General features: G+C 38.5%; 1 protein-coding gene across 4 annotated transcripts in view; it reads left to right on the forward strand.

The window, feature by feature from the left end:
• Window positions 1–429: 429 nt before the first annotated feature.
• Window positions 430–18,997, forward strand: part of TNFAIP8 (TNF alpha induced protein 8) — a 33,249-nt gene continuing 14,681 nt past the window's right edge. The window contains exon 1 of one of the 4 annotated variants that reach the window (XM_038125234.1): window positions 430–1,130. In XM_038125234.1, the coding sequence (XP_037981162.1) occupies window position 1,130 (1 nt within the window). In that variant the 5' untranslated portion in view covers window positions 430–1,129. Of the gene's footprint in view, window positions 1,131–2,954; window positions 3,055–10,313; window positions 13,840–18,997 lie in introns of those variants that run through there. The other 3 variants (XM_038125235.1, XM_038125233.1, XM_038125232.1) reach the window with 3 other exon arrangements.

Consider the following 18,997-nt stretch of genomic DNA (forward strand, 5'->3'; position numbering starts at 1 on the left):
AGAGTTTGCATTCATGTGCAACACTCTTCAAAGGATAAATGTTCATAGATACCACATTTCAAAGGATCTGGAAGAAATAGATAGACAGTGCATACCCTGAGGTGCTCCATGTGTGCGTGGTCAGTGAAGGCTCTGCAGAATCTGTGTTGCCCAGAGTCATACAGGGGCTGCTAACATTTGTTACACCTTATGACTTTAAAATGCAACATTTCATTATGAGTGTACTTGCATGCTTCTTAAAAACTAGAGAAATAAAAAAATGTATCAAGTTCAAAATCTAGGACAATACATCAGTGTTTGTCATCAGTCATCACAAAATACCAGTTTTGAGCAGTAATTTTTTTAAAAATGACATTCTTTCTCTTGACTTTTCATATTTAGACAGATTTCTTTATTTGTCCTAAATACTTGCATATTTTAGTGTACTAGTTATTTTTTTCCAGTATTTGCCCATTGATTTACTATTAAATGTTTGTATTTCACCTTTTTCTCATAAATATTGGAATAAATATCAGAAGCCCACTATGACAAATTGGAATTTTTGTTTCTCTCTTGCAGTCATTAGGGCCAAAACTGCTCTTATTTTTATTTTGTCATGCCTGTGATTTTTGCGGTTTTCACTTCTTAATCCCCAATCCATGTTGGTTGATAGACTGATATACTTCTAGATTTCCAGGTGTCTGCATATGGAATCTGCTGTGTTTAAATTCCAGAGAAATTTTGAGGAAAAATTGGATTATTTGTGTGGTGACTATTGAAGAGCTGTCAAGAATTGGTCACGAGCTTGAAGGTCAGTCTGCATTTGCAGTATAAACTGTGGAGTAAAAACCACAGAAGATTATGAAAGCAAACTCTCAGGAAATGGGGAAACATGATGACCTTAATATTATGTTGCCCAAATATGCTCACTGTTTACTGTCAGGTAAGTTCCTGCTGGCTTTTTCCTGACGTTAAAAACAAGCTATGTTATGTAGATGTTGAAATTATCTGTTTTGGGAAGGCATTGCATTAGCTTTGAGTCAAATATATTTGTAGCCTGGCCTCATAATGCCACATTTCAGCTCTGCTTTTCTATTCATCAACTGGACTTGCTACTGTTTTCTACACACAGACAACTGCACTGAGATCAAGTAAGAGTGTTTAAAAATCCAGTTTGAATTGAACAACTGTATAGCCAAGTGGACATATGATCTTTGTGCTTAATAGATGTTATTTTAGTGCTTTCAGTTAATGTGTTCCTTAGTACTATTCTCTTAGTTTCACAGTTAAGACAAGTGTGTCATGTCTGGTATTTGGTGATGGAGATTTGCTTTTTCAATTTCACTTACAGAGATTAAGAACTGGATAACTCTGCATTAGTTTAAAATACAGATCAAGATTTTGGGGAAAATCTTACTTGCTTAGATAGCATTGTTTTGAGTAAAGGGAATGTTTTAAGTGGTGGCAGTCCCTGCTTCATCTTTTTTCATAATGAATGTAAATGCATTTGCCATACATTTAGGATTAAATGCTCAAAGGCAGCCGGGAAGTAGAGTAGATTTAGTAATTTTTGTTTTCATACCCATCTAAAAACATGGTAGGCAATTGCCTCTACCCAACACTGATTAAACTAGAATATCCTCATTTTTTCTGATGGCATCTCCGTTACTATAAATGAGCTGCATAGGAAAACAATATTAAAGGGGGATGCCCCAGATAGCTGCAGTTTTACTTTGGACACAGAAATAACTATTACCTAATTTTAGGTATACCATCCTAAAATTTGAATTGCCACCATTTGAATTGCTCCTAGTTTTCAGAAGAAAAACATCTTTTGAATAACTGAATTCTTGCAAAATTAACAAGACACTGTCTTTTCATGGAGGTAAGACGAAGAAAAGCTTAATACTTGGGAATGTTTTTCAGACCTAGTTGAGGTTGCATGTGCAATCTTTATACATGGCATTCCTGGTTTATGATAGGCATTTTAATTCAACACAGTGCCCCTCAATAATCCACCACCCCTGCATTCAAAACAATCCTGCATGTCCCATAAGAGGAAATGCTGACACTGATTTTGCAGCTGTGAAGTTGAGTTACAGGTAACTCAACACATCCCCTCCAAGGGGAAAGAAAGGAAGGTTACACTATCCCATTTCTGGAAAGGCGGTATAAGGAAGGGAAAAACATAGAGGGCAGAGCAGGTCTGAACTAAGTCACTGCAGGCAGAAGCTGGGAACAAGGGGTGAGCCTCATGAGCAGCACAATTGTATCCATACTTTGAAGTTGATACTTCAAATTTTAATGTGGTTTCAAATTCATGGAGCCAAGCTGTTACCACTACATCATCTGCTATATTGCCATTATAATGTAGCTATCCTCTAGATCTAATTAAGTTTTTTTAAACCTATCTGGGCTTTGGATTGAGAAAAAATTATAGATATTTTGTACTGCTACCTGGTGCAGTTCAACGGATTTCAGGCGATGTCCACTGCTTCAGAAGCATTTAGTCCTTCAGATTTGCCTTACCAGCATGCACGAAACACAAGTGCAGCCTTTGTGTGTGATTCAGTATAAAATGCTATTGCAGGGCTCTATGGGAAGCCTCTCGCTTGACATTTCAGCCAGTGCTTTCCTGCTCTGTTCTCTAGACAGCAAAACTCATTCAAGAAGCCCTGCTCTTTTTTAATCAGGATGCTGTTGCCACCTCGTGGCACTGGCCAAAACCACTAGCAAATGCTCCATGACCTACATCAATTGCTGACATGTCCAAGTGAGATGGATGTGGGATGCACAGAGGGGAGCAGGTGGATCTGTTCTAAGAGACCTGACCTCTGTACAACTCTCAGAAGTTTGTTACCTGGGATTTCTGATCCATGTGCCACATTTCCTTGTGTGCAGAGTCAATGGCAGTCTTGTTCTTTCTCTTGTCCCCTTTATTTTCTAGTGGACAAAGATAGTAGCTATTGTCCATACTGAGTCTCAGATTTTGGAAAAACACTAAGTCCTAAGCTTTTAGGAAGAATTGCAGAAGCACAGCCCTGACAGACCATCTGCCTGAACAAGTAAATCATCGTAAGTATGTGCCATAATTCAGCTTTCTGTAAACAAGATATTGAGTAACAAGAGTAAGAAGTCTTGTTCAGATCTTGTTATCCACATTTTTTTTAACTGAATACTTGAAATAGTTCCTGAAAGTCTTGCAATAATCCTTTGAAGTGGTATGCAAATTCTGTTGTTATTGTTGCTAAAGCATTCTAAGGGCTGAGGTATGAGTTTCCTGTAAAGTGGATAAAATTGTTGAAAAGTTAGACATACTTCTATGAAATAAACTCATTTGGAGTCCAGCAAAATTATGATGTGTTTTGTTAGTTTGTTGGTTTTTTTTAATTGGAACTGAGAGCAATCAGTAGAAGTCCAATATTGAATTTTTAATGCAATGTGGAAATATGCTAACCAGAGTTTACACATGAAATTTGCTTGAGCATTGCTCACTAATGTAAGCTTGCCTAATAGAAGAAAAAATTAGCAAGGTATGGATTTTCAGTGGTTATAACTAAATTAGAGATCATCCAAGACCTTCTTTTTGAGACAAATACCTAATTTTAGCTGTAGTTAATTTATTTTATATTAAAATAATAAAGGAGACCTACTTGTGGTTTTAATTTTCCCAGCCAAAAAAAAAAAAAAAAAAAAAGGTTAGCTATATATGTCTTGTAAATGGACACCATATGCCTATGCTGGCATGGTAAATGGAGAGGAGGAAGAGGAAGATGGTGCTGCTCTGGTAGACAGACACTCTCACTTGGACCAGTCTGAAGTGCTGTTTTCTCAAGTGCGATTTAGTTATGAAAATGTTACCATAAACCAGAGAAAGCAAGTGCTGAAAGTCTTGCATAAATTATGAGTTCCTAAGTTTCTTTGGCTATTGAAATTCCAGCACTTGTTCAACATAGTCTTAGTAAACATTTTGCAAAAAAAAAAAAAAAAAAAAAAAAAAAAGAACCAAAAACAAAACCAAAAAATCTCTTGCAAGTGTTTCTCCAGATTCTTTCTGGCTTCAGTCTAAGCTTTATACAAATAATAAACTGATTTAAAGCCAATTTGGAACAAGCAGAAATCAATATGGTTATTTGAAGGAATACCTCATAATTAGGTGCATCTGGCTTGTAAATGTAAACTATAGCTAAACTCAGTTTTAAAGAGCAAATCCTGCTTAGGTTCTATATCCATTTAAATCTCTCTTTTAATCTCTTAATTGAATTTGTACTAAAAGGAGATTATTCGTGTAGGTATTTTTTAAAGGTTTTTTTAATTTGAAATTTTTTCTAGATCTCCATTTGATATGCAAGTGGTATTTTGACTGTTTGCATGACTAATGTCTTTGATGTCTTGGAGAAAAAGGGCATAGCTTGATTGTTACACATTAGCAAAACACTTGGATTGTGTGCTTGGGACTGGAACACCGCCCTCCTGAACTGAGACGCATGTGTTTTCCCTTTTTTTTTAAGATAATTTTTAGTTTCGTGTTCTTTCAGCATTAAAAAAAAAAAAAAAAGAAAAGAAAAAGAAAAAAAAAAGCCATTTGCCATACACTCCAGTAGCAGTGTTTAAAATGTACTGTATTTAACACTAGTTCAGGCACCTTATTTTTGAGTTCTTTTTGAGTTTTGGCTATGTGATACTAGATTTCCTGTTTGTAATTAAAATTTCCCTTTCCAATTAAAATTGTTCTAGCACTGTGTTTTGATGCACAGGCCGCCGGCAATACCGCTTCGTAGTGCTGAGAGCAGATCTGGTGTAGTGTCTCTTCTCATGGCCTCTGGTGCTGATCTCAGCAGGTTCTGTGTAGCACATTGACTCCCTCTACTTGTCTGGGGAAACTGTGGCATTATGGTGTGATTTCTGTTTTCAGTGCAGGGATTTTTTTTTAAATCTGTGTTTCTGGTGCTCTGCCCCTCAGATTTCTTAGGCCTTGCTTTTATTTTTGCAAAGGCTGCAACTTCATGTAGTAACAAAAATATCTCATTAGAATTATATCATAAACTACTGCTGGGAAGCTTATTTTCCTGTGTGACCAAACTATAAAACTAGCTCTGATCTGCTGTACTCTTCACCAGACCAGAAATTTGCATTTTTCTACCTCTGTTCATGCAGGCCACAGTCTCATTGTCTCCAGTGCTGCTCTTTGCTTGGCATAGCACTGTGGCAGGAGTAATTTGTGTGTAGTCCTGTTACAGGACCTTAAAAAAGTTCACGTAAAAAAAGTGAAAATAGTGAGTGAAATGTTTGCTATTTGAAGAAACAGTGCTATAAGCCAGTGTCAGTACATGTTGCACGATTTGGTGCAAGGCCCTCAGAAACAGTCTTTTTAACTTCCACCGCAACCGGTATGAATTCCCAAACCATCAGCAATTGTCACTGATTACCTCCTTGTGGCAGCAGCTCTCTGGCCACAGAGAGAAACACAACTTTCCCAAGCATCATTCTGGGAAAGGCTGTAAGAAGATCAGAGGAAAGAATAAGAAACAATTCTTATCTTAACTTGCTACACCTGGTATTGTGAACATGTAAAATGCATTTTAGAAATTTATTTACCAAAGGGTGGTTTCTTAGTTAGCCAATGGTGATAGTGTTTTAAGTAAGAAACCAGTTAAGTCCACTTGTAGCAAACTAGGATATAAAAAACCAGTAAGTTTCTTAATAAAAGAAATTCATCAACATTCTATAAATACATAGAGTCTATACCAATTATTACTCCAGCTGGGGGCCTGTTACCATGACATCTCCTCTTTGTGGATAGCTCTGCTGGTTTTGGTGTGATAGAGTTTATTTTCTTCACAGTACCTTGTATGAGGCAATGTTTTGGATTTCTGCTGGAAACAGCATTAATACACGGGTATTTTCCTTACCTCCTGCACAGGGCCAAGGCCTCTTCAGCTCCTCACCCTACCCCACCAGCAAGTGATTTGGGGCTGTACAAGAAGTTGGGAGAGGACACAGCCAGGATAACTGGCCCAAACTGACCAGAGGGATGTTCCAGACCAGCGTATAAAGCTGGGGGAGGAGGAAGGAAGAGAGGGGCATTCAGGGTGATAACATTTGCCTTCCCAAGTCACTGTTACCTGTGATGGAGCCCAGTTGTCTTGGAGATGGCTGAACACCTCCCTGCCCATGGGAAGTGGTGAATTGTTCTGCTTTGTTTGTGTGTGCAGCTTTTGCTTTGCCTATTAAACTGTGTATCTCAACCCATGATGTTTCTCACTTCTGGCTTTCCAGTTCTCTCGCCTGCCCCTGGGTAGGAGTGAGCGAGTGGCTCTGTGCAGATCAGTTGCCATGTGGGGCTAAGCCAAGTTATGACAATAACAACCAAGCCATTGAATGTTACTTGATATGTTTGCTCTTGAGAAATTGTTTTATGCTTTCTTATGCACTGAAAACTTGTCTTCACTAACTGCTGACTTCTGGATAAGTTAGCCACTCTCAGTGCACGATATCTATGTGACTACAATAAGACCTCTTATTAGTGAGTTCTGGCATCATGATATGTACGGACAAGAAATCAGAATTACATCAGAATTCACATCTCAGAAGACATAGTGTTGCTTTGTGTGTGAATTTTCAGACTGATTTTGAAAAGAAAAAAGATAAGCCAGTGAAACTCTTTCTGAGCTGAGAGCAGTCTTGTACCCTGGCAATATGCTGTCTGTAACAAGTAACAAACATTGTGAGGTTGAATAGTAGGGATCACTCTAAGCCACGATCCCATCAGGCCTGTGCTGAGAGTGTGCTGTGACTGACAATCCAAAAATTAATGGGAGATGCAGCTAAAATTTATGAAGAATGCTTCATTTTGAGGCTAAGTGAAGGAGTTTCCTCAGCTCTTAACCACCAGAACTTTTGAGTGTATCTTCACAATAATTTAAAAACAACTCTTGTCATTATTTGGGAACTTAAAATATCAGCATGTTTGTGTCAAGGACAGCAGTTTGGAAGATGCACACTGCACGCTGTTGTGACAGTTTGCAAGGTGGTTACTATCATGTTGTCTTCCTGTCAGCTCTGAGTATTTATAAGTGAGGTCATGGGTATTGCAGAGATGGGACTTCCAAATGTTGTAGCAAAGTTATGTTCAGTATAAAGCAGGTTCAACTTTATGGAGCCTTTTGTGCATGTATCTTCCTGCTCTCCCTCCATACATTTTCTGTCAGGGAGAGTTGCTGAGGTTAGGACTGTCTGTTAGGGAAGTTTTACTGCATGCATATGGAATCCAGGATCTGTCCCCCACATGCTGCTTTTTCTTATCCTTCACTTGGTAGGCTTGTTGTGAATTCCTTTGTTGCCGCATACTACTGCTCATTCATCTGGTTCATTGTCAAAAGGACATACTTTTGTACATATTACTCTGTGGTGAAGCCCTAGATTTTGCTCACTCTGAAGGGCCACACCACCAGTGTTGTGTGGGCTCATTCAGCACCAGATTTGTCATATTTTGCTTTTAGCATTTGGAAATGAAAGTACAGTTAGACCTCAGTACACCAGTAGCAGGTAGAGAATGGATGTTTTAACGGGAAGGTCTAGAAAAAGGAGAAGGTAGCATGGGGCGGGGAGAAGAATAGAATGAAGTGCTGGATGCCAAGCATGGTTCACATGCCATTGAGCAATCCCCTAGTAAGATTATCAGGTGACAATGACTTGTTTTTATAATTTGTTTATAATTGTTAACTTCTATAATTTATTAACCACATGGCAGAAGCACATGCTAGAGTATCATTCATGGGTTTCCCCAACAGGTGGGGGTATTATATGTGTTTCAGCAAGTGCCGAAACCAGATCATCTGCCTTGGTCTGAAGTCTGCTGGGCAAAGAGGAAGTAATGAGATAAGGGAATAACAAGCAGCAACGATCACACCAAACCCAGGAGTACACGTATTTTTCAGATCTGGATATAGCTCAACCTGCAAATCTTTTATTTTGTTTCTCTGTCTTTCAGTGGAACAAATTTTTCTAAGATAAAAACTACCTGATAGTTTATGTGCATGTAGAAAAATTGGTTTAAAATTCTGCATCATATGTAACTGAGATGTTAGAATTGTGCTGTTACATGGAAACACTGACTATTGCTGAAAACATTATTTTTGACATTATTTGTAAGCTAAGTACTGTCTAGGTTATCTTGATGTATGTCTTGTTTATGGTAGAAGATAAAACAGAAGTAAAGTCTGGTTAGAGCAAAAGATAGGCTATTGTACCTAATATTCTTATTTACAGAGCTATATAAACAGTGCTATTAAAATCACACAGCTAATCAAGATTTTTTTTTTTTTACCCAACTCCCAAATAATTAAATTGTGTAGGAGTTGGAATTTGGTTTTGCTGTGTTCACACCTCACGGACAGTGAATATTGCACTTTCTTTTGCAATAGTAGAAGTAATACAGCTACAGATGATGGTGTTGCTTTACCTCTGTGTTAGGAAATAAGTTTAAAATTACTTCTTGGTTTGCCTGGTTTGCTTGGTCTGCTTACAACTGTTTAAGTGCATAACTGAAAGCAGAACAACTTAGATAAAGTGGGCATAATACAATTCTTTGTTTCAGCTAGAAAGCTGAAACTTCACTTTTTTTTCTGTGCCTGTACCACTCTTTCCATACTCTCCCCATGCTCCATCCTGCACACACGATGTCTGCATGCAGCTTCGTGCCTATGCGTGGCATCAGCAGAAGGCACAGATTGCAGGTCAGTGCTGCACCCTTGGGCACCTGAGAGCTTGGCAGGTGGATTTCTGCATCCTGGGAGAGGATACGGACAGTGCTGGAAGAGACAACATATCCTGCTTTTGTGCTGCAAGATCTCAGTGCTCTGAGAGCTCACCTACCAGTCTGAAGTAATAGAGAAGCGCTAGAAAACAGAAATATTTCCTGTTTTGTAAATCTGTGCTTCTTGAAACTCAGTGCAATTATGATCTGCCTGCCTGAGGAAAAGGTTGTAGTGATACTGGAAGGAACACGGGAAAGGAGCAAAGGAGCAAGTCAAGGGCACTCTGCTCTGTGCTGCTCTGTGCTGTCTTTGCCTGCTTATTCAATCAGTAACTTCTATAAAAAGGTCTTTCAGGGAAAATCTGCAAGTTATTAAGGCATGACTTGCAGAAACAGTTGTTACAGTTAATTTCCTAATGATATCTCAGTGTGGCTTCCAGACTTGAATTTAACTATTTTCCTCTTATTTCTGTGAGGGAAAAAATAACATTATTTGTATGTTTTTTTCTGAGGTACTGTGTTACCATCTGGTTGTCCTTATGAGAGGTCAGCCTGTTTGAAGATTCCATACATGTATGCAGACCAGACCTGATACCCTTTTTTCTGCTTGGAAGGTCGTAGACTTACATATAACAATCTTACATCTTGTTCCCTCTCAGAACATTAATTTGAGAAAAAGTCAAAGAATTGGTGAAATGCATTATAGTGTGGCACATAATTTCCCAGTACATTTTGAAAATTGTATACATAAAAAAAATTAATATATGTGAGTGATTCAGGATAGTATCCGATGTTCTCCTTATCCTGTTTGAAAACTTGTGTCATATATCCATAATCCACACACATTGAAGAGCCTCAGAAGCTGAAAATCTGCTAACCCAAACTTCTAGTGTCATAAATAGGTACAACAGCTTATTGAGGCTAAAAGCAGAAATGGCAAAAGGTTTCCTTGTATTTTTCCTCCAGGAATTCTGACTAGCCCTCGGCAGCATTATCTGTCCAAATGTGTGGTGGGTTTTAAGCTCTTCATTGTAGGAAGTTACTTTTATTTTCTGTAACAGAATCTGCCCTACAAAATTTTGTTGTGTCTACTGATTCTATTTTTAGAGTTTTTGCCATTCTTTCTTTTGCCCCTTCTATTCCATATATCACTTGCAATGTTTACTTGTACACCTTTTCCTCACAATTGGGAGTGTGATGGGAAAACCAGATCTCCTCAGCTGCTATCATGGTCTGTCATGTGGCTTCAAATAATTCAGTAAGTTACAGTCAGTAAAAGAGACATAATTGACTTAAGGAGAAGAACTGGTGACTATCATCTGTGTCAGGGAATTGTAGTTGGGCATAGATCTTATTTTTTCATTGTTTAAAGGTTTGCAATCCATTGAATGTGACATTCTGGAAGAGCAGAAGATATTCACAAGAGAACTTTAATTATGTTAACAAAATATGGGGAAGTTTGGAAGTTTTTTTTTAAAATCCCATGAATGTGTAAAGTCTGAAGTGTGACATTACCATGTTCTTCTCTCTAGAACTGTTCTAGGGCTGTACCCATAAATCCTCTTCTTACAGTAGAGGATTTAGACTTGCTTCCATGGCAGCTACCTCCTTTTGAAAGCTTCTTGCTGACACTTTTCTGGTAGTGGTGCTGCTTCCTCTTTTTTTCGTAAACAAAATATTATAGTCTTTTTTTTGACATTTCAGAATCTTCTTGAAAGCAATTGTAGCACTTTTTTTCTTTTTTTTTTTTCTGCTAAGATGCTTGTTATTTCTGTTATATACTTACAAAATGCATCATTGTATTTGCAACTTCTGTATCTAATGGACAAATCCTTGTGTAAAGAGAGCCGTCTCAGCATGGATTGTGACACAAAACATAAGCAGGGTTTTGAGCTGGACGGGGGATGTGCTGACCCATCCCTTCACAATTCCCCATGTACTATTGTAGTAAGCCAGGGCCTGGCTCTAGTCTGCCCTTGCTGTGGTGACCCTCCCTTAGGTTTTAGCAGAAGTCAGGACAATTTACGGATGATGAGTTAAAAGCCAAGCCAAACCAAAACAAGATAATTTTTTTTGCAAAGTAAAACCAAAAGTTTTGGTTTTTTCAGCAGAGAAGGGTAGAAAGGACCATACTACTCCCCTTGTCTCGCCCATCTTTGAAGCTTTTAGGCTTTACGCCACTGAAGTATGTCAGCCCTTCTTTTTTTTTTTTTTTTTTTTTTTTGTGTTGCACACATGATTTCATTTTCTTGTGGGAATTCTGGCATTCCCCGCACAACAATGTCTGTCCAAATGTGTGGCGAGTTTTAGGCCTTCATTGTAGGAAGGTACTTTTCTGTAAGATAAGCTGTCCTATGAAATTTAGCTGCACCTACTAATTATGTTTCTGGAATTTTTGCCATTCTTTTTTTTGTCATTCCTATTCCAAATCACATGCACAGTTACAATTAAAGAGGGATTTTTTTTGGGTTTTCAGGCTTTTTACTCACCATGGGATCCAGGTCAGTCTGGATGCTTTGATAAATGTCACTTCCGTGTAGATGTAGTGTCATCTGTTACCCGGGCTCTAGTGTTTTTCACTGATTCTGCTTAATTTTAACCTGCCTCATTCCATTACTTTTACTGTCTTTCTAAGGACAATAATTAAAGTTGACTGGGTGCAGACTCTGAAAAACATCACCCCCAGGTGATAATGTCCCATTATCGTAGGCCAATACAAGTTCCTGCTTAACCTGAGAGCAGAAAATTACACACCTAACCAGTCTTTGGCCAGGTTGGAGTCTTTTCAGACAGTACATGTACTTTTAGGAAGCCTAACAACCAAAATGAAAGAAAAAACCAATTTCTCGAGTCTGAATTGAGACCCTGTATGCAGGAGTAACAGGACTGCGGGAGGAAATGTGATTTTGATTTCGCATGTAAGAAACTAAATAAAATCACTGTATTTTTGTTATCTGTCCAGTGAGGTATAAAGTTTCTGAGAGATTTGAGAAATCCTAATTTGCAGAACTTGCTGACATTTAATCACAAGTCTTATTATCTCTCTGTGTCTGTCTGTCGTCTAAAATAACAGAAGGCATCCATCTAATATGTAAATCTGATAATGCAGGGATCTTGATGCTGGATTATATTCCTATTTCTCTAAAACACTTCCTTTGATTAAAGGACCCCAGAAGCTACTGCAGTTCTTCTAGACTAACCTTATGTTTCTTCCTGTTCCTTGTCTATTCTGTGTGAAGTTTTTTGATTGATTTTAATCTCCTAATTACCCTTAACTAGTACTTTAATTTTTTTTTCTTTTTGTTTATCTTTAAACTGTGGCTTCTTTAGCTACTCCAGTGATGTAGTTAGGGTAATATTCAATTTCATTCTCTGTGCTTTCAAGGATGCAGTGCTGTACACCACAGGAGATAAGGCCTGCAGAAGACAGCTTGCTTCTTAAGAAATATCTTTAAAGAACCCATGGAGCTATGTGTATTGCAAAACAAGAAATTGGCAGTGTTACCAAAAGCCTTTAAATAAAAGGAAATCTGTCTTTCCAAGGTGTGGGAGTAGTACATGGCAAAGGACAGTCCTTACAATAAAATAACTGCAAATAGGAGAAAAGTGCTAACATTCTGAAGTATTATTTACCCCAGTCCGCAGAGCGGCTTTGCTGTAGGTAAAGAATTCATGCTGTATCTGTTACTTACAAGGCGATCCTACCTACATCTGGTCTTCCCCGCTTTGTGAGTGTTCAAGCCTTAACGAGTACAAGGGAATGTTACAATCTGAACAGTTTATTTTTTTTCCCTGTGTGCCTCAGTGCCTCAGCTAAAACCTCTGGCTCTTTCTGGCTTCACCGTGAAATACAAATACACTTACTTCTACTTGACTCCAGTAAGATATTTGCTAACTGTTAATAGCTGTTAATGGTGTTACCTCCGGGAGACCCTGAGAGCCCTTCAGCCCACACATTTAACCCTGTGAGACAGAGAGGTAGGGGGGAATTTGATTGCATGTTGGAGCTGGAAGTGCCGTCAGGCCTGCACTTGAGGGACCATACCTCTCCTTTTGTTAGAGTAGTCATGTTTCCAGGTTTTGTCATGTTCATTGTGCTAAAAATCCATTAAATGAATAAGCAGGGATAGATGGTTCCCTAGGTCAATGATTTTACTGGAGTCTGTGGTAACTGAGAATAGGCTTCCAAGTAATTCCCCCTGATTTTGCTCTGAAGGCATGTGTGACACATTGCAAACCGGGAGGTGGCTGCTAAAGACCCTGATCTCTTGCTGTAAAACTGTATCGTGTAGTAGTTAAAAACATCGATCTTTTCTGGGGTGTGTGTGGGGTAACTACAGCACAAAGAATACAGATAGTTTTTCCTTGAATGTAAGGTGAATTGCTGGTCTCAGGGTAGATGGCACCATGCACTGAGCATAACTGAAAGAAAATTATTTTGCTTAAACTATCTGAAAGAAGGCTGCTACTTCTCATCTTCAAGCACCTATTAAGTCATCCAGTATTAGTCAGTGTAATTACGGAGGCTGCAGAAGTAATTCCAGATAGCAAACAGTGTTGAAATGTACAATTTAGGCTTAAAAGCAAAATGATCTCAAATAGATTTTCCTGCAAGTTAAGGGAGCCCCAGTATGATTGTCAGTCACCGCAATCAGACACTGCTCTGCACTCAGGGTTTTTTTGGCCTCTCCTGCTTGCTTTCTCATACCATGTTGGCAAGCTGCAACAAGTGAAAACTCCACCCTTCCTACAGACTGGGGAGAATAAAATTCATAAACGGCAACAGCTGGCGAGTAAAATCGGGGTTTCTCTGAAGGTGCTGTTTTTTCAGACAGTCACTGCGTGCAGCTGAGAAAGGGGCGGGATCCTTTTCAACTTGGTTAGTCGTGATTTGCTGAATTCGTAGACTTTTCCCCTCAAAACCCCAACCCTCTCTCTCTCTCTCTTTTTTTTTTTTTTTCTTCTCCTTCTGAGAGAGAGAGAGAAAGGGAGAGGGAGAGAAGTTGACTTGCGGCTGCATCTCAGCGCGCACGTCAGCGTTAATCTGGTCCCCAGAGCCTTGCCTGACGCCATGAGTTCGGAAGCCGACGAACCCAAGGAAGGTACGGTTCTAAACTCTTTATTTTCGCAGGAGAGGAAGTACGTACACTGCTTCTCTGAGCAGGGAGGAGAGTTTCTGCTCTCTTCAGCTTTCGGGTATTCAAAGGGGAGGGGAAAAGGCCTTTGCAAAAGTGTTGGAAGTCCTGGCAATTTTGCATGCTATGAAGTGACCGAAGTGCTGGTACCCAGGGGTATCTGTCTGTCTCGGCAGTGGTAATTTACTCGCATGTGGAGTACAGATAAGTGGAAGAAACAGTGTTTCAAAACATTGCTAGTCAAATGTCGAAAGAGGAAGATTAATTTGGAAACACTGCATTTTTCAGCAAAAGAGGAAGTTGCATGGGGAGAAGTGAAAATCATTATTTTGGGAATAAGGTTGATGCTGCTTACTTCCCTGCGGATGAGTGTTCGTGTGTATGTGTGTGTGTGTGTGTGTTAAAACAGAGGAGAGTGCCAAAGCAACAGCGTGCTGTTGCTTCTGGACTGGAACGTGTGGAGGGGCTGGAAGTGCTCCAACAAAAATGCAATTATTCCCTGGTGTTGATCCGGAGGGGGGGTGTGAGAGGGATTCGGACAGTGGGGAGCAAGCGGGGGAGGAGGAGGGCAATTTCCTGAAAGTGCCTATATACAAAAGAGCATTTATATACATGAGGGAACAGGGCAGTGGTGGATTTCTTAGAATAGAATTGATGTTTCATGGTTACACAAAGTCCTTGGGGGGACTCAAACATACAGAGATCCAGTATGGCTGAGAAAAACAACTTTAAAAGCCCCAACAGAAAAGCAAGCAGTAAGGCGACCTAAGCATTTTGTATTTGGTGAAAACAAGAACTTTTCAGAATGTTTCAGGTGGTTTTCCCCTCACAGTCTGTACAACTTCCTTTACTTGAATATAACATTACCAGGGGCATCTGTTTACTTGCTTAAAAGAAGATTTTGTTGATTTGCAAAAAAGTCTCCTTTCACTGAATCAGAATTAATGCTAATAATGCTGGTAGAAGTAATGTAGCCAAATAGCCTCTATTTTGATAAGAATAATCCTTATATGTTTTTTCTTGTCAAATGAACAGCTGAACCAAAAGGCAGCTTGTCTTTTTTTTTTTTCTTTTTTTTTCAAGAAGATTCTATAGGACAAATTTATTGAAAAGCAGAACTGCAAAAATTATTTCTCTATAGAAACTTTGAAAAAGAGAATATGTGAACATTGTCCCTCAGTTTTACAGCAGGAGAGATCTTCTTCCATACTATAGAAGGAAAGATCCTGATTTCATACAGGAAGCTCCAGACAGTTTTATGAAGCTTGGTGTATTTGAAATGTAAATTTTATTGTTTGAAGAAATGTCTTACCTTCTTAGATGACTCTGATTCTTAAAATCAAATAGATTTGCCTTTTTGTACATTTCTTCATAAACAATTTGAGTTGCCAGGATTTTCATGCTGAAAAAAAGCATTTGGAGCAGGTGTCTGAGAAAGAAAAAAAAAAAAGGGTAGCTTTTTGATTAGTTATTTTTAACTTGGGGAATATTTGGGTTTTGCTGTTCTTTGTTCTTAATGTGTTAGAATGGAAAATGAAACAGCAACCATTGTGGGAAGATGAGGTGCAGATGTCACTGAGGAGGTTTTTCAGTCAGTCTATAAACATATCCCTGGTAATATATTCACATCTTTAAAAGAACAATTTCGAAAATGCATGAGGAAAGTGTGTATGTGAATAAAAACTGGGATTAACAGGTAAAAATGTAGAATTGCAGCTGTCACACTACTTGCCTAGTCTGATTGAACATTTATGGAAGCATACAATACTGAAAAATGCAGTCAAATACCTGTGTATTGGTAGTGATCCAGTGTATATAGCATAAAATAATCAGAGTCCTTCAACAAGCTCTGTTTCATGAAGAAACTGTTTTTTTGCATAAAGAAAATGGATGCTTCACAAATTCAAACTGAACGTGTGTCTCAGTCTTTTGACACTGAGGTATATAGTTTTTAAGTGGTTTACCAAAGGAGAGATTGCTGATTTTTCCTTGAGGTGCAAGACTAAATGTCACTCTAAAAGAGAAATTCTGATTTACCCACAAACTAAGGGAAGGGAAGGTAACTCCTGGGTCCACCAAGGGAATCAGGAGGTAACTCCTGATTATGGAAAGAGGAGAGGGTACACTTGGACAGTTATAGAACATGTATTTTACCAGATCCTGTACATTTCAAGGCCAAAACTAGCGATGAAGGTTATAGTGGCTAATCTGCTACAAACTAAAAAGTGAAAGGAGGAGAAGGCTACATGAGAAATGTTGGTTTGATGGTGTTTGTAAGCATAGGCAGATTTTTTTTTGTTTTCCTTAATGTAGAGGTTCTCAAATGGCCAGGTGACGAGTTCTGAAGTTCAGTTGCAGCTTCCAGGTGTGACTCCCATGGGTTGGAAGATCAGCCTCAGCGAAGAGGAGAGTTGAGGGTGCAGTAATAATATTGACCATTGTGTATGTTCTGCCAATGATCTGATGCTGAAGTGAGCAATACTTCACTTTCAGCTACTTTATACAAGAGAATTGCAGTAATTTGAGAACATTGGGATGTCTATAAAAGTAGACTTAGTGTGGATAGAAAAATCTACATAACAAGGTCCAAGATTGTAGGCTTTACTACTATAAAAATGAACTATATCCACTGTTACAATGAAACCCAAAATCAAGGTAAATTTTGAATGGCTACCACCTAAAGATTTTCTTTTTGTAATTAATAAAATAAAGGTAGAGCATTTGACCTCAAGTGAAATTATTTTTTTTAACAGGAACAGAGACTAGAAAGACATTGCTAGAAGACAGACATTACCCTGGTATATATTACACTAATTGCTGGATATAGGGTATGTGGGGTTTTCAGCTTCTGCCTTTTATATCTTCATGGCCTGTATTAGAATGGTAACATGAAACAGGGTTTTTTCCCTCCTGCCATGCTGCTCAGTAACTTCAAAACAATCTTTGTGTTTGTTTGTATCCCACAATGCTGTGGTAAATATGTGGAGGTGTTTTTATGGCATCAATCTGTATTGTATTTACAGATTCCAACAACTGTCATGATATAAATAACCCTGTCACATTTTCTTGTTTTCATTGCTTTCACCCTAGATGAAACAAATTGTGTGTTAAAGTCCATAAGAAGACTATAGCATTTAACTGCATGGCATAATTTCATTCTGATGTTGCTTGGTGGCATGTCACCTACCATGGAAGATACCAAATGGTTTCAGGCTTTGATTTGACTGAATTCCTTTTTGGGATCTTAAGGAAATATTATTAACGCTGTTGTGTTAAAATTATGTATCATGAGTGCACATTTTAAAATACATGGCAGTACCAATCAAGATTATTTTGATGTGAATGCATTTCTTTGATAGAGGGAAACAGTAATTTATGTAAAGCTCCAGAGAACTTCAACCTCATGCTACAGGTTTTATGCAGTGTATTTTAAAAATAACAGGGGAGAAGTCTAATATCTCAAAGGAAAAGTAAAATAATAACAGATATCAGAGTGAACGTAATACATAGCCTGTGAAACAAACTCAGACACAAGTGAGAGCCTGCATTTCACCTTTTTCATACTTAGTTTTGAATACCACATCTCAGGAGAGAGAGAGAGAGAGATCAGAGCATTCCTACAAGTGCTTGGAGATTTTTTTAGACATGATTAGAATTTTTTAATCCAAATGAGATTACTGAAGAATGAGCTCACCTGTTCTGTTCCTTTTAGAGCTCAGAACAACACAGGTGTTATAAAATCACAGAGCAGTCACTGTTTCAAGAAGTTGGTATTCCCTCCTGTAAGTAGTACTGGATTTGCTTTGGCATTTTGCGGTCACCTCTCATGTGTGAATGTTTTCCAAGCTAGAATTTTGTTCTAGACAAGAAATCAACTGTTCTTGTGCTCCTACAGTCCACTTACTCCATCTGCTCCATCAGTTGGACTCAGTATCATTCTCCACCCCACTAATTCCAAAACTAGCGTTTGTTAGAACCGGCTTTTGTTTTATGACAATGAATGGGGAAATCCAAACTGTAGAAGTAGAGCACGGAATTAGTACTTAACCCCACAGATTTGAATCACCTTCTGCTCTCACCTGAAAGACTAAAAAATGTGGACTTCCTTTGTTTCACCTGCTCTTTGCTTAGCCTCCCTTGTCAAGATAATAATCTTCATAAAACATTAAGGACAGTGAAACAGGGGCCTTTGTTGTAGTAGTCTGGACAGTTCAACTCAGAAGCAGGAAGAATCATCTGGCCCCAGTGGATATGTTAGAGATCTTGATTACTCAGTTAGAGAACTTTTTTTTTTTAATCTTACACATAACTTTCTTAGTGTTGATGAAGAGAATGAAAAGATAGCTGGCTATGCATATCATTTGCACAGCTTTGTAAATCATAGCAATGCTTGACAATTTGGCCTTTTGTGTAATCCCTTCTATAGTTAATTGGATTATTAGTAGGACAGAGTGATAGGAAAAAAAAGTATCCTTCTAGTACGGAAAGCAGGAAAGAAGAAAATAAGTTTGTGAGAGTTTAGAAAGAATTATTACTAACCAGGTGCTGTAAAACTGTATCGCGTATGCATGAGGAAAGCATTGCCATAGGTACAAATATCAGGGCAAAAGGAAAACCTTAATGAAGAGGAAGCAATGGGAAATTTTGGGGGAGTAAGAGTACAGTACACAGGCAAGTTGGAACTGGTAGATTTTTTTTTAGTGTAGTTTGGGCGACAGTACATTTAATGAAGCAAGGTGCAGGAAATAAACATCTGTGAGGACAAAACTGCCGTGGTTTGTAGCACAGCTGCTGCAGCTTCATTGAGATGTGGGCCCTTGAATCTATCAGTAGGAGCACTGACTTCAGGCTGTTAAGCCATAGGACTGTATAAGAAGCTCTGCACCTCTCCCCTTCAAAACTTAAAGAATGGTTGTTTTTATTTTCCTGGCCACATCGGGGTCATCTTTGAGATAACCTGTTTGTGAGTGGATCAGATGGCCACTCTGATTGCTTTTCCTACAGGCTCAGAATTTAATTAGCTGAACTGGTGGTTTTTTGTTGTATAACACATTTGGAAGTCCATATGCAGTAGTTGTTTTCTGCAGGACACTTTGTACCTCATGTATTTATTAATCTGTGCAGC

Source organism: Motacilla alba, chromosome Z (assembly GCF_015832195.1).
Source record: "Motacilla alba alba isolate MOTALB_02 chromosome Z, Motacilla_alba_V1.0_pri, whole genome shotgun sequence".
NCBI classification, from domain to species: domain Eukaryota; kingdom Metazoa; phylum Chordata; class Aves; order Passeriformes; family Motacillidae; genus Motacilla; species Motacilla alba.